Source organism: Protobothrops mucrosquamatus, unplaced genomic scaffold, assembly GCF_001527695.2.
Source record: "Protobothrops mucrosquamatus isolate PMUCROS unplaced genomic scaffold, P.Mucros_1.0 scaffold2476, whole genome shotgun sequence".
NCBI classification, from domain to species: domain Eukaryota; kingdom Metazoa; phylum Chordata; class Lepidosauria; order Squamata; family Viperidae; genus Protobothrops; species Protobothrops mucrosquamatus.
In genome coordinates, this window is record NW_015388545.1 from 99,721 (window position 1) to 111,240 (window position 11,520).

Consider the following 11,520-nt stretch of genomic DNA (forward strand, 5'->3'; position numbering starts at 1 on the left):
AACAAGCGGGTCTGGCCTAGGGAGAATTTTTAAATAGGGACAATTTTAATTTAAATCTTAATTAATTATACAGCGAAAAAAATATTTGGTTTTTAATAGGTTTTTATGGGGGGACGATGTTTTATGTGTTTTAATATGCTGTAAGCCGCCCTGAGTCCTATAGGGAGAAGGGCGGCATATAAATCCATGTAAATAAAAAATAAAATAAAAATAAAAAAATAAATAAAATAAGATGGTAGAGAGAGATAAGATGGTGAATAGATGGATGGATGGATGGATGACAGATACGGTAGCACTAGCACAGACTTATATACCACTTCACAGTGCTATACAGCCCTCTCTAAGCAGTTTACAGAGTCAGCCTCTTGCCCCCAAACAATCCGGGTCCTCATTTTACCAACCTCGGAAGGATGGAAGGCTTCAGCAAGTCAGGATCGAACTGCAGACTCTGGTCAGAGTCAGCCTGCAATGCTGCATTCTAACCACTGTGTCCCCACAGCTCCACAGCCCCATATCTTGCTTTATCCAGAACAGTGTAAGACAGTGTTTCTCAACCTTGACAATTTTAAGGCATGTGGACTTCAACTCCCAGAATTCCACAGCCAGCAATGCTGGCTGTGGAATTCTGGGAGTTGAAGTCCACATGTCTTAAAATTGTCAAGGTTGAGAAACACTGGTGTAAGAGATTCAGGATAGAACCGGATCTGTCCAGGATCGAGTCCCCAAAAGATTAGAGGTCCTTAGCACTGGCTAACCTTTAGTGGAGCAAATTGAGAATGTAACGCAAATCTTACGTATCCCAAATGATTATCACAAAAAAAACGGGAGGAAATTTTTAAAAAGCTGCTTTATACTCCCTCGGGCAATTCATAGTTTTCCAGGGATAACTGGAATCAGAATTTAAGAGTGTAAGAACTCTGAATATCTCTATCGTTGTTCAAGTACAGGTAGTCCTCGACTTACGACCAAAATGGGCCAACATTTCTGTTCCCAAGTGGGATAGTTGTTAAGTGAGTTGTTAAGTGAAAGAAGTTAGTGTCTTTCCAGTATGGATGCTCTCCTCAATCATGGACTACAATGCCCAGAGTTCCCCAGCTAGCATGGAAGTTGAAAATGGCTCTCGCAATATGTGGATATACCCAGGGAGCAATTTTCAATTCCCAGAATTCCCTAGCCAGCCTGACGGTTCCTGGGGAAGTCTGGGAGTCCATCCACCTTCAAATGGCCGAGTTTGAAAAACACCGCTTGAATCTCAGCAGATAACCTAGCTGAGCCAAGACGAGAAATAGAGCGAGCTCAGTCAGCGAGCCAATTCGCCCTGACTCCCTTTTTGTTTTTGTTTTGTTTTGTTTTTCCCCACCCCTTTCCTTGCAGGCAAGACAAGCTGAAGGTCCACATGAGGAAACACACCGGGGAGAAGCCCTACTTGTGCCAGCAATGCGGCGCCGCCTTCGCCCACAATTACGACCTGAAAAACCACATGCGCGTTCACACGGGCCTGCGCCCGTACCAGTGCGAGAGCTGCTTCAAGACTTTTGTCCGATCCGACCACTTGCATCGGCACCTTAAGAAAGATGGCTGCAACGGCATCCCTTCCCGCAGGGGGCGCAAACCCCGGGTGAGAGAAGCGGCCGTCGTCGCCCCGGTCCCGAGTTCGAATCCCGACGACAGCAGCAGCCTGGCGGGGGGCGAGGAGGCCGAGGAGACGCAGGGGCCCGCCGCGCCCCAGGACGAGTTAGAAGAGCACTTTGAAGAGAGTTCGAACGCCAACGAGGCGTCGGGAAGTTTGAATGTAGCTGGGGGAATTGTCTGAGGGTATTAAAAAAAAAAAAAAAAAAAACCACGAGGACTTTCCTAAACCAAAAAGAAAGAAAGAAAGAAAAAAAAAAGTGTCACAAAATCTAGTTATAACTTTCCTCCGGTTCCTCTTGAGAAAAAAAAAAAGTATATATATATATATGGTTTCCTCACTTTTTTTTTTGGGACAAAAAGCAAAAAAAAACCCCACAAATAAGTCAGAATAGCCTTATAGGTGTATAATGTATCTCTGTGATCTTCCCGTTCGATTATAAACTCTCGTTAGCCATGGATGAAAGGAGACCACCCAGCGATCAAGGTTTTGAGCCAGAGGTCGGGGTGGGGGGTGGGGAGAGTACGTGTGGAGAGAAGAGGTCTGCAAAACATGAAACGAAGCTTCCAGAATTTTAGTTTTTTAAGTTTTAAAACTATATATATATATATACATACAGACATATATATTATAATGGCCTTTTTTGTAGGTATTTTAGAAGCTGCTGTTCCAAAGGGACACAATGAGGGTGGTCAGTGAGTTGGCTGACTTAAAAAAGCAAAAAAAAGAAAAAAGAGGAAGCTTTAGGTGGGGGAAAAATATCTCTGTTTCTTCCCAATTCCCCTCCCTTTTCCCTTCCCCTCCTCCCCTGTTCTAAAAATTCTCATTTTTTCTACAAAGCTTCTTCAAGAGTGTTCATTTTAAGTCAAATCGCAGTTCTTAAGGCTGTTGGCAGAGAATTCCGGGCCTGTTGGCACCAAGCGACTAAATTGTTCACAGTGTCAGTGTGTGGTAGAAAAAGGGGGTTCAACATTTGTTGGGCACCATTCCCAAATGTCAGATTCCGGGACAGGATGTTGGCCTGTCGAGCAGGGAAAACCAAGTTGGTTTCCTGAGTTTTTTCCAAACCGGGGGGGGGGGGGACCCACGTAGCGCTATGTGGGCCAAAGGATTAAAAGTGCTAAGCTTTTTTTGGGGGGGATTATTTGTGATCAAACACACCCCAACGCCCTCAACAGTTATAACAAGCCACCATTTCCAAAGTTGGCAGAGGCCAAGACTGTTGCGGGTGCAAACAAGGCTACATCTTGGCTTACCAATTCCAGATCGTTGATTCAGTTTTTCCGTCTGGAGTTGATTTGCAATCCGTTTCGGTGTGAATCTCTTTTCCCGGCCCTCCCAAACTTCTTGAGATCTTTGGCGCTTCGTTCAAATGCTCCAGCGAGGATTTTAATATTAGTCGTTACAATCTCATTCTTCGTTTCCCTCCTCCGAGGAGGTGACCAAACGAAGCCCTGTTTTAAGTGGTACTGAAAGTTGCAGTACACGTTTCCTCAAATGGCATCGGGTTTTTTTTTCCCCCACTGAGATCTGCGGAAGAAAAAAATCTCGCGGCCTGGCTCGCTCTCACGAGCCGCGTGCCTGGCTCATCCACTTTTCTTCACTTTCCGACACACACTCCTCTCGGGCTGGTACAAATATTCCAACCTTGTTGTACGTGGGAATATTGTCCTTTAATTAGCCAGCATGCCAGGGAAGCCGATGCGAGACACCCCCGACGTCAGAGGTGCCACCAAATCGTCCAGACGTCCCATCTCTCCCGATGGTGATTAGTTTCATTTAGGCAGATCCACCTTCATGGGTGGAGAAGGAAGAGCGGTACTCCCCCCCCCCCAAAAAAAAATATCTCTTAGGTTGAACACAGAGTTGGACCATAGCGGACACTTAAGTTGGTGAGAGGCCTGGATTGCCCCCCCCCCCAGAGCTATGCCGGGGGTCTTGATTTTTCTAGGCCCTTCTCTGCCTCCAGCTTTTCTTAAACACCTTGTCTGTACCCCACTTGGCACAAAACAAGCCCTAAATATAGGTGATGGCTTTGTAGGAAAAATGATTTGTTCCTGGCATAAATTAAACCCTAGTTTAATTTAGGTTCTTTCCCCCCCCCCTCCACTTTCCCATTATGTATCTTCCTATTTTTGTACGGTCCCTCGTTCTGGGAGTCTTAGATAGCCAGGTTTATTAGCCAGGTTTATGCTTAAGCAGGCGTCTATTTGGATCGTGATAAGGTTTGGGGTCCAAAATTGTCTTTGGGGGTGATTTACCAAATCTCTTCCTATTTATCCTCTCCTGTCAGTAAGCAAGTAGCTGTATCAAAAAAATATATATATTTAAAGACACAGCTCCCTCTAAGCTAAAAAATAAATAAAATAAACTAAGGGCACCTTTAACTATTTCAGAATTTTTTAAATGAGAATTTTAGTCTTATTTCCTTGTTTTCGTTCTTTTTTTTTCCTTTGACAAGCACTTTTTAGATTTCCTTTTTAATATAACTATATATTAAAAAAAAGGTGAGCTGTTTGGCCGAATGTAATTAAATAGGGGAGCATGTGTGTATTGAGAGAGGATTTATATATATATATAAAAAAAATAAGCAGAACAAGATGGATGTTTTATTTAATACAAAAAAAAGCAATAAAAACCACACAAAAAAAAAGAGATTAGAAACAAAGAAGTCTTAGCACTTTGAAATGGAACGGGTACTTTAAAAATCACTTTATCTTAATTTAAAAGAAAATATATATCTATATATCTATATTAAAAAAAAAAGAAAGAAACGAATATGTTTACACGTTGAAACCATCTTCTACAGAGAGAAATTTATTGTTGTCTATTGTTTTTATTAAAATAATTCCTAAAATTGAAATTTATTTTTGTAAGAGAAAAAAAGAAATATGTATATATATATATATCTATATATTTGCAAAGAGAGGGAGAGAGAGAGAGAGAGAGAGAGAAAGAAAGAAAGAAAGAAGAAAAAGACTCAAATGGAATTGACCATTTTGGTTTGTTGGCTTTGATAGGGAAATAGAAGTAGAAAAAAAAAACAAACGGGGAGGATTGGATTTAATTAGATTCTGTGACACGTTGCAAAATTTAGGCAGATATCTAAAGCAACCCTCGAAGTGGTTTGCACTTCGGAAATCAATATATATATATATATAAAAATGGAAGCTTGAATTTTTAAGCAGGAATCATGGGGTGTTTTTTTTTTCTTGTGTATGTTTATTTTTTTTCCCCTCCTCCTTTTTGTCGTCGTTCTGGTTTTGTATACGTGTCTCATTGCTGGTGCTTGGCCCGTGCGTTCCCCAACCACAAGGTGGGTCTTGGGACCGTCTCGGCGATGGGGCTGACCAAACAGATCTCCTTAACTGGCTGCTGCGGAGTGGAAAATGGCCAAGATTAAGTGTCCAAGCCTTTTGGGGAGAGAGGGGGGGTGTCCCATAAATCCAGATCGGCATAATCTTCCTCTTTCGACTGGGACAGTAGAATCACGACCCTCCGATTTTCCTTTCCAGCTCATAAAAGATGGGGAAAAATTGGTCACCTGCAAAATTGAAGGTCTCTCTCGCGCACACGCTCTCTCTCAACCCCAGGGCCAGAGGGGGGGGAAACCTGCCCCCACCAAAAAAAAATACCGCCCCCCCCAAATTGATAATTTTTTTGCAGGAATGACTGCTTCACCCTGAAAATTCACACTAAGCACAAATCCGAAAGCCACTTTTCAGCGGCCAGTGGAGCATCTTCCGACTCGTCCTGTTGACCCCCCCTAGGCCAGGGGTCGCCAATCCTGACCCCTTTTAGACTTGTGAACTTCGGTTCCCAGAATTCCTTCGGCTGGGGAATTCTGGCAGCTGAAGTCCACAAGTCTTAAAAGCGATCAAGTTTGGTGACCCCTGACCTAGATCCTTAAAAAAAAAAAAAGGAAAGGGTGAACGGGAAGGGGTAATCCGTTTTTAAGTTTTTGGACATGTCAAGTTCCCGGGGTCCATTTTGTCCTCTCTTGTTTTGTTGGTTTTCTTTCTTCTGTACCATTGTTGTCCATTTGAGGGGAGGGGGAGCCGAAGATGGCCCCAGGGGGGGCTAGATGGACATGTTCCTCTCTCCCCCCCCCCCGCCTCGTCCTCCACCTTCTCTTCCACAGAGATCCTCGGCTTCGCACTGATTTTCAATGATTGCATATGCAAAAATTAGCGTGGACTTTGTAAATAGGTAGTAGATACATGAGATTCCTTATTGTAACCAAAAGTTGTGGGTTCTCTCCCAGGTTGTTTTTACACCCCTGTCTCCATGACTGTTTCCCCAGTTGTATGTCCTTCTTTCTCTCTCTCTCTGTCTGCCCCCTTCCGAAGTCCGCTCGCAATTGATAAATCCCACCACGTTTTTCTTTCGCCTGTTTGATGCCTTCTTCTCTTAAATCCAGCTTCTACTTTCCACTAGACACGAGGGTCCTCTTTGGCTAAAGAAACATCAGAAGACTGGCAGGATGTCGTTTTGGTATGAGCACAATTTAGCATTTTATAGGTATATATATATATTTTTAAACTCTTGGTCGCTGTCGTTCAAGTGGGTGTTTCTCTTTTTCCCCTTGCCGAGGGACGCCGGAGGTCTCTTTCCCAATTCTCTGCAACACGGCAAACCAAAGTTTGATCTTGGGTGCAGCTCGACCCTGTTGCCCAACCCCAAACACAGCCGGTGCCCCCACTTCCTTAGTGCCCCCTTTTCTGTTTCATTGTCTGCAAGACTGGTTGGCCGACCAGGGGTGCTTAACCCAATTTTAATCTGGGTTATCATCTTTGCTCCCTAGAGAGAGTCCGAGGAATTGTGTTTCGTTTTATAATGAGGAACTTGCCAAAAAAAAAAGCAAAACTAAAAATGCATACTGTCCCATCCCACCCACCTTGACCTCGCCAGTCGTAACTCCAGCGCTACTTGGAGGGAAGATTACCCTGGTTCAAAACCAATCCAGAGCACAGTTCTAGCTCTGTGTCTGTCCTCGGTGTCCCTTTGTGGTCGCAATATTCCCTTCAAAGAGATTGTACTGATTGTACTGGTGTTTCTCCCATTGAAAGTCAGCGGGACGGGAACGAAATCCCAAATCGGAGGTTATGGAATCGGGCGCGAGCTGTGTGAGTGACGGCAACACTTTAACATAAGCTTTAATGCGTTTGCACTTTTTTAAAAAAAAAGCAAGAATTGCATTTCTGTCTCGCATTCGGTCCCGCGCTGGCCTCTCGCGTACGTTCTGCCTTAAACCCATCTCAAATCCTCTTTGTACGAGCGATGATAAAAAAAATGACTGCATGCAGGGTTCTCCTCCTTCAATCCCGTATTGTATATACGGCATTGGATTGATTATTTTTTAAAAAAAATATATAGTTTTTAAGGTTGTGGTAAAGTGTTGCCAAAGAAACTTGTCGATTTCTTTTTTTAACCACATTTCAGGAAGAAGCGTTTCTCGCTTCGAAGGGTGTTCACTGATAGAATGTGTTTTTTCTTGGGGTAGATGTAATGGTGGATTTCAACGAGGTGCTTGAAGTGGTCCAAGTGTGTGTGTCTTTCCCGTTGTTTGCTTTCGTACATTTTGCGGGGATGCGGGGCACTGAATTCGACGGCCACTGATTGGTTTCTGAAAATTAGGGATGATTTTTTTGGGGGGGGGAGCTGGATATTGTGGTGCTTGAAATACACCTGGGAGCTTCTGGGATTGATTCCGTTGAAAAATAAGCAGGAATCGCTTCTCTGCTCCTCCCCAAAAATATTGTGCTTAAAATGGGTGTAAGAGTTTGATCTGGAGAAACATGAAAACCATAGGAGAGAACCCCAAAATTTCTTCTTTTGTCCCCGACCGAGAAGGACACACACAAACACACACATTGTCTTGTTGACACCCTTAGCTGTTCTCAGGTCACGTCCTCGTTGTGGTGTGAATGTAACTTGGGAGAGATGATCACTCAAGCTGGAAGAAAGGTGACTTGCCAACGTTGAGGAACATCAAGAAGGTTGACCCATTTGGATCAGATCCAAAATGGCAAATGGGGTATTTGTCTCCTGTGGTGGGAAGGGAGCTTATCTATCAGGGGTTGGACCAGCATCAATTGTAGCATCCAGGAATGAATTTCCTAGGAGGAGGGTTTTTTTTTTTATGGGAAAGCCAACCGGTTCCATGTTCTCACGTTCTATCGCTTCTTACATCTTCTCCTATTCATCCAACGTGGAAGAATCTCTTCCGGGATTGTCGATTTGTTAAGCACCTTTGAAACGTGACTGGTCTCTATCAAAGCCTGTTGTAGAAGGACCCCAACTCATTCAACGTTCTACCACTTCTTACTTCTCCTCCTCCTCTTCACCCAACGTTGGTTGAGTTCTTCCGAGACTCTCGATTTGTAAGCACCTTGGAAACATGACTGGTAGATTGTAGCGAGGACCCCGGCAGTGATAAGTGGAGAAGGATCATGTGACGCTAGCAAGATGGCGGCACGGGGACAGCCCACCCTCCAGTAGCAACACCAGTTGACCCAACTTCCTTCCCCCCTCCCCCAATTACTTCCCCATCAGGTCTTGATGAGAGGAGGCTGTGTTGGTCCTACCTACTTCTCCTCCTCCTCTAGCTCAACGCAACTTCACCTACCCAAAGCCTTAAGCATAGTTGATAAGAATAAAAAGAACGCGGCATCTTTCAATGGTCAAGGACTTTTTTTCTTCTTTGCACTAACGTTGACCCATTGGATTCCGATTCTGGGCCGATTCTGTTGCACTTTTCGAACAAAAAAAATGAAATGAAAAATACTTTTGAGGATGTGCTCAAAAACCGGAGTTCTCAACCTGGCCCGCTTGAAGATGGGTGGACTTCAACTCCCAGAATTCCCCAGCCAGCATAGATGGCTGGGGAATTCTGGGGATTGAAGTCCCCAGGTCTTAAAAAATTGCCCAGGTTGAGAAACGCTGGTTCTGGACTTAGGGAGTGGAAAAACAGGAAGCAAGGACTTGGGGACACTTCCGGTTGCAAGTTGACGTAGAGGTAGAACTCTTCGCGCCCCGGTGAAACGGATTGCTTCTTCTCTTTGAAAGTTGATGCTTTTCACGCTTCCTTCTCTCCCCTCTTCCCATCCTTATCATCATCACCCCAATGTAAAAGGAGGTGCTCATCCTTTGGACAACTTCCACTTCTTCTGGGTGGTGGTGGTGGTGGTTCCCCTCTTCCACTGTGTCTCGTTGAGGTTCTTCAATAAGGCACAGGATGAATCAGGTTCTTCTCCTAATGCTTAGATGGTATCTTGTTTAATGTCAAGTTACGTCCAGTTCTTTCATCGTGGCTTCTTTCTTTTTTGATCTCTTGGCTATCCAGGATCATGATCTTCTTCTCCCTCTTCTCTTCCTCCTCCTCCTCCTCCTCCTCCTCCTCCTCCTCCTCCTCCTCCTCCTCCTTTTTCCCCCCTCCTCTTCCTTCTCCTCCTTTTTCTTCTCCTTCATGTCCAGCCACCTAACATGGCCCTATAAAACGAACCTACACATCTATTTATAATGTCAGCTTAACGCCGAAAGTTTTATTGAAGTTGAAAGGAACCTTTTCAATGTAAACTGTGGGGTTTTTGTTCGTTGTAGGGTTCCCCCCCAATATTATTTTTTTTTTAAAAAAACAACTGTCCATGTGAGATTAGCTTCCTAGGTGGGTGTCCATTTAAAGTATCCCTTTTTTTTTTTAGCCTATGGAGAACTTTAATAAATTGCTTTATTAAAGCTATGTGTTCTAAGAAATATATATTATGATATATGAAATATACACACACACACACACACACACACACAAAAAGAGAGAGTTTGAGTTTTATTCTGAGAGCGGGTTCTAAAACTCTCTTTTTCCCTTTTACCAAAAAAAAATTAAAAAAAATGTCGCTTAGCTACAGGGAAGATAAAGTGATGATTCCATCAGCTAAAAGCCAATTTTCTTAAATCCTATTATTACTGTTATTATTATTCAGAGCATTCTAAATGTTCGTTTTCTTGTAAAAAAAGAAATAATAATAATAAACCGACTTTAAATGACTAATTTACTGTTGTTGAGTGAGCAAAACAAAAAAAGCACAGAGAAGACATTCCGCGTTGGTTGGATAGGGTTTTCTTTCTTAGAAAAAAAATAAATAAAAATAAATTTTTGGGAGATAAATACAGAATGAATATATAAAAAACATTAAATGCACTTTTTGCAGAGGGAGGGGGCTTAATATATATATATATATATCTAAAATTTAAAATGCAGTTGCTCTTTTGTTCTTGTACATAAGATTACCCCCCTTGAAAAGCTAATGTAATAAATGCTAATTTTAATTGCCTATTTTTTGATATCTTAATTTTTTAAAAAAATAAAATAAAGAGCTCTAAAATGTTGATCTTCTGGTTGAAAATATGAAGGGGGGGGAAACAGGTGAAGGACAGTAGTTGGATCAAAAGGCCAACCTAGAGGATGATTGTCAATTGTTGTCTGTCTGCATCACCGTGGGGTTTTTTAAATAGTTGCAGAAAATTGTGGCACTTGCCAAGTAGCCTATAAACCAGTGTTTCTCAACCTTGACAATTTTAAGGCATGTGGACTTCAACTCCCAGAATTCCACAGCCAGCAACGCTGGCTGTGGAATTCTGGGTGTTGAAGTCCACATGCCTTAAAATTGTCAAGGTTGAGAAACACTGCTATAAACTAACTGGGTCCGTTCCTAAAAGCCAACTTTGAACCTTCAGTTATAAATCCGCTTTCCTATCATAACCAGGCAAATTGGATTTTTTTTTTTTTTTTTTTGCTCCCAGATATTATAACCCTCTCCTCCCCCACATATCCCAATAGATGGATTCAGCATTCGCACGTGGGGCCATTCAGCAGATGACTCCAGAGACTGTTTAGGAAAGACTGCAAAAAACAAAATTCAAAAATTCCACAGTACTTTTATTTAAAAAAAATAATAAGCAGTCGATAGCAATCGGAACAGAGTCGTCGCCTTCAGAGGTGCCTTTCAAAAAGTCCAAAGCATTGGAGAAATGTCCTATAAAATTCTTTCCAAAAAGAGAGAGAGAATAGAATGCATACGAGTGGGCAGTTTGCAAATTTATTTATTTATTTATTGCCCCCCCCCCCAATGGTGATACATTTTGGGAGGGAAGTTCACCCAACATCATGATATTTTCATTTGTAGAGCAGCTGGGCCTTTTGTGAAAAAAAAAAAAAAAATAGAACCGGGGACGTTAGGATAGAAACTCACAGGACGAGGCCAAAATATTTTGAAGGTTTCCCGATGAGATGGGATGCAATGGGGGCAAAAAATAAAAATTAGTTTTCCCCCCTTGGAATAAAATAGCCTCAAAACTCAAAAACGTTCCGTTGAGCCTCCCTGCGGTTCGGACAAAATTAGAGACATCTCCAGGACTTCATCAAACGGAATTGGTTCCGTTCGTTTTGAAGTTGAAAGGCTCCCAAACCTTTGTGTGGTTGGGGTTTTTTTTTCCCCAACCTTGCCCCCTTTAAACTTGATGGACTTCAACTCCCAGAATTCCTCCGCCGGCAGGAATGCTGGGAGTTGAAGTCTACCTGTCTTAAAAGTGGCCAAGATTATGAAAAAGAAAAAAAAACATGGTTTCCAATGAACCTGTTTGTCCTTGTTATCCAGGGCCAGATGCACATCTGCCGATAGGAACCACCGAGGTTTGTCGAAACGGGTTTTGTGCTGATTTCGAAACTAAAAGTTCTCAGAATGTGTGGTTTTGGGACGCTCAAATGGCCCAGCTCAACTTGAGCTGGCTTTTGAATAATGTTTGAAATCCAGAAAGAGCTCGAACTTTCGCATGCTTGTTTAAGAGCAACTCGTCCCCCCGAACTCAGTGAAATTTAGCACACCATGGCCTTC

At 42.8% G+C, this 11,520-nt stretch overlaps 1 protein-coding gene across 1 annotated transcript in view; it reads left to right on the forward strand.

Moving 5' to 3' along the window:
• ZBTB7A (zinc finger and BTB domain containing 7A) overlaps positions 1-2,683 on the forward strand; it is a 13,516-nt gene extending 10,833 nt beyond the window's left edge. Inside the window, exon 2 of the mRNA XM_015825085.1 lies at positions 1,375-2,683. Within this exon, the coding sequence (XP_015680571.1) occupies positions 1,375-1,813 (439 nt within the window). The 3' untranslated portion in view covers positions 1,814-2,683. The remainder of the gene's footprint in view (positions 1-1,374) is intronic.
• Positions 2,684-11,520: the final 8,837 nt, after the last annotated feature.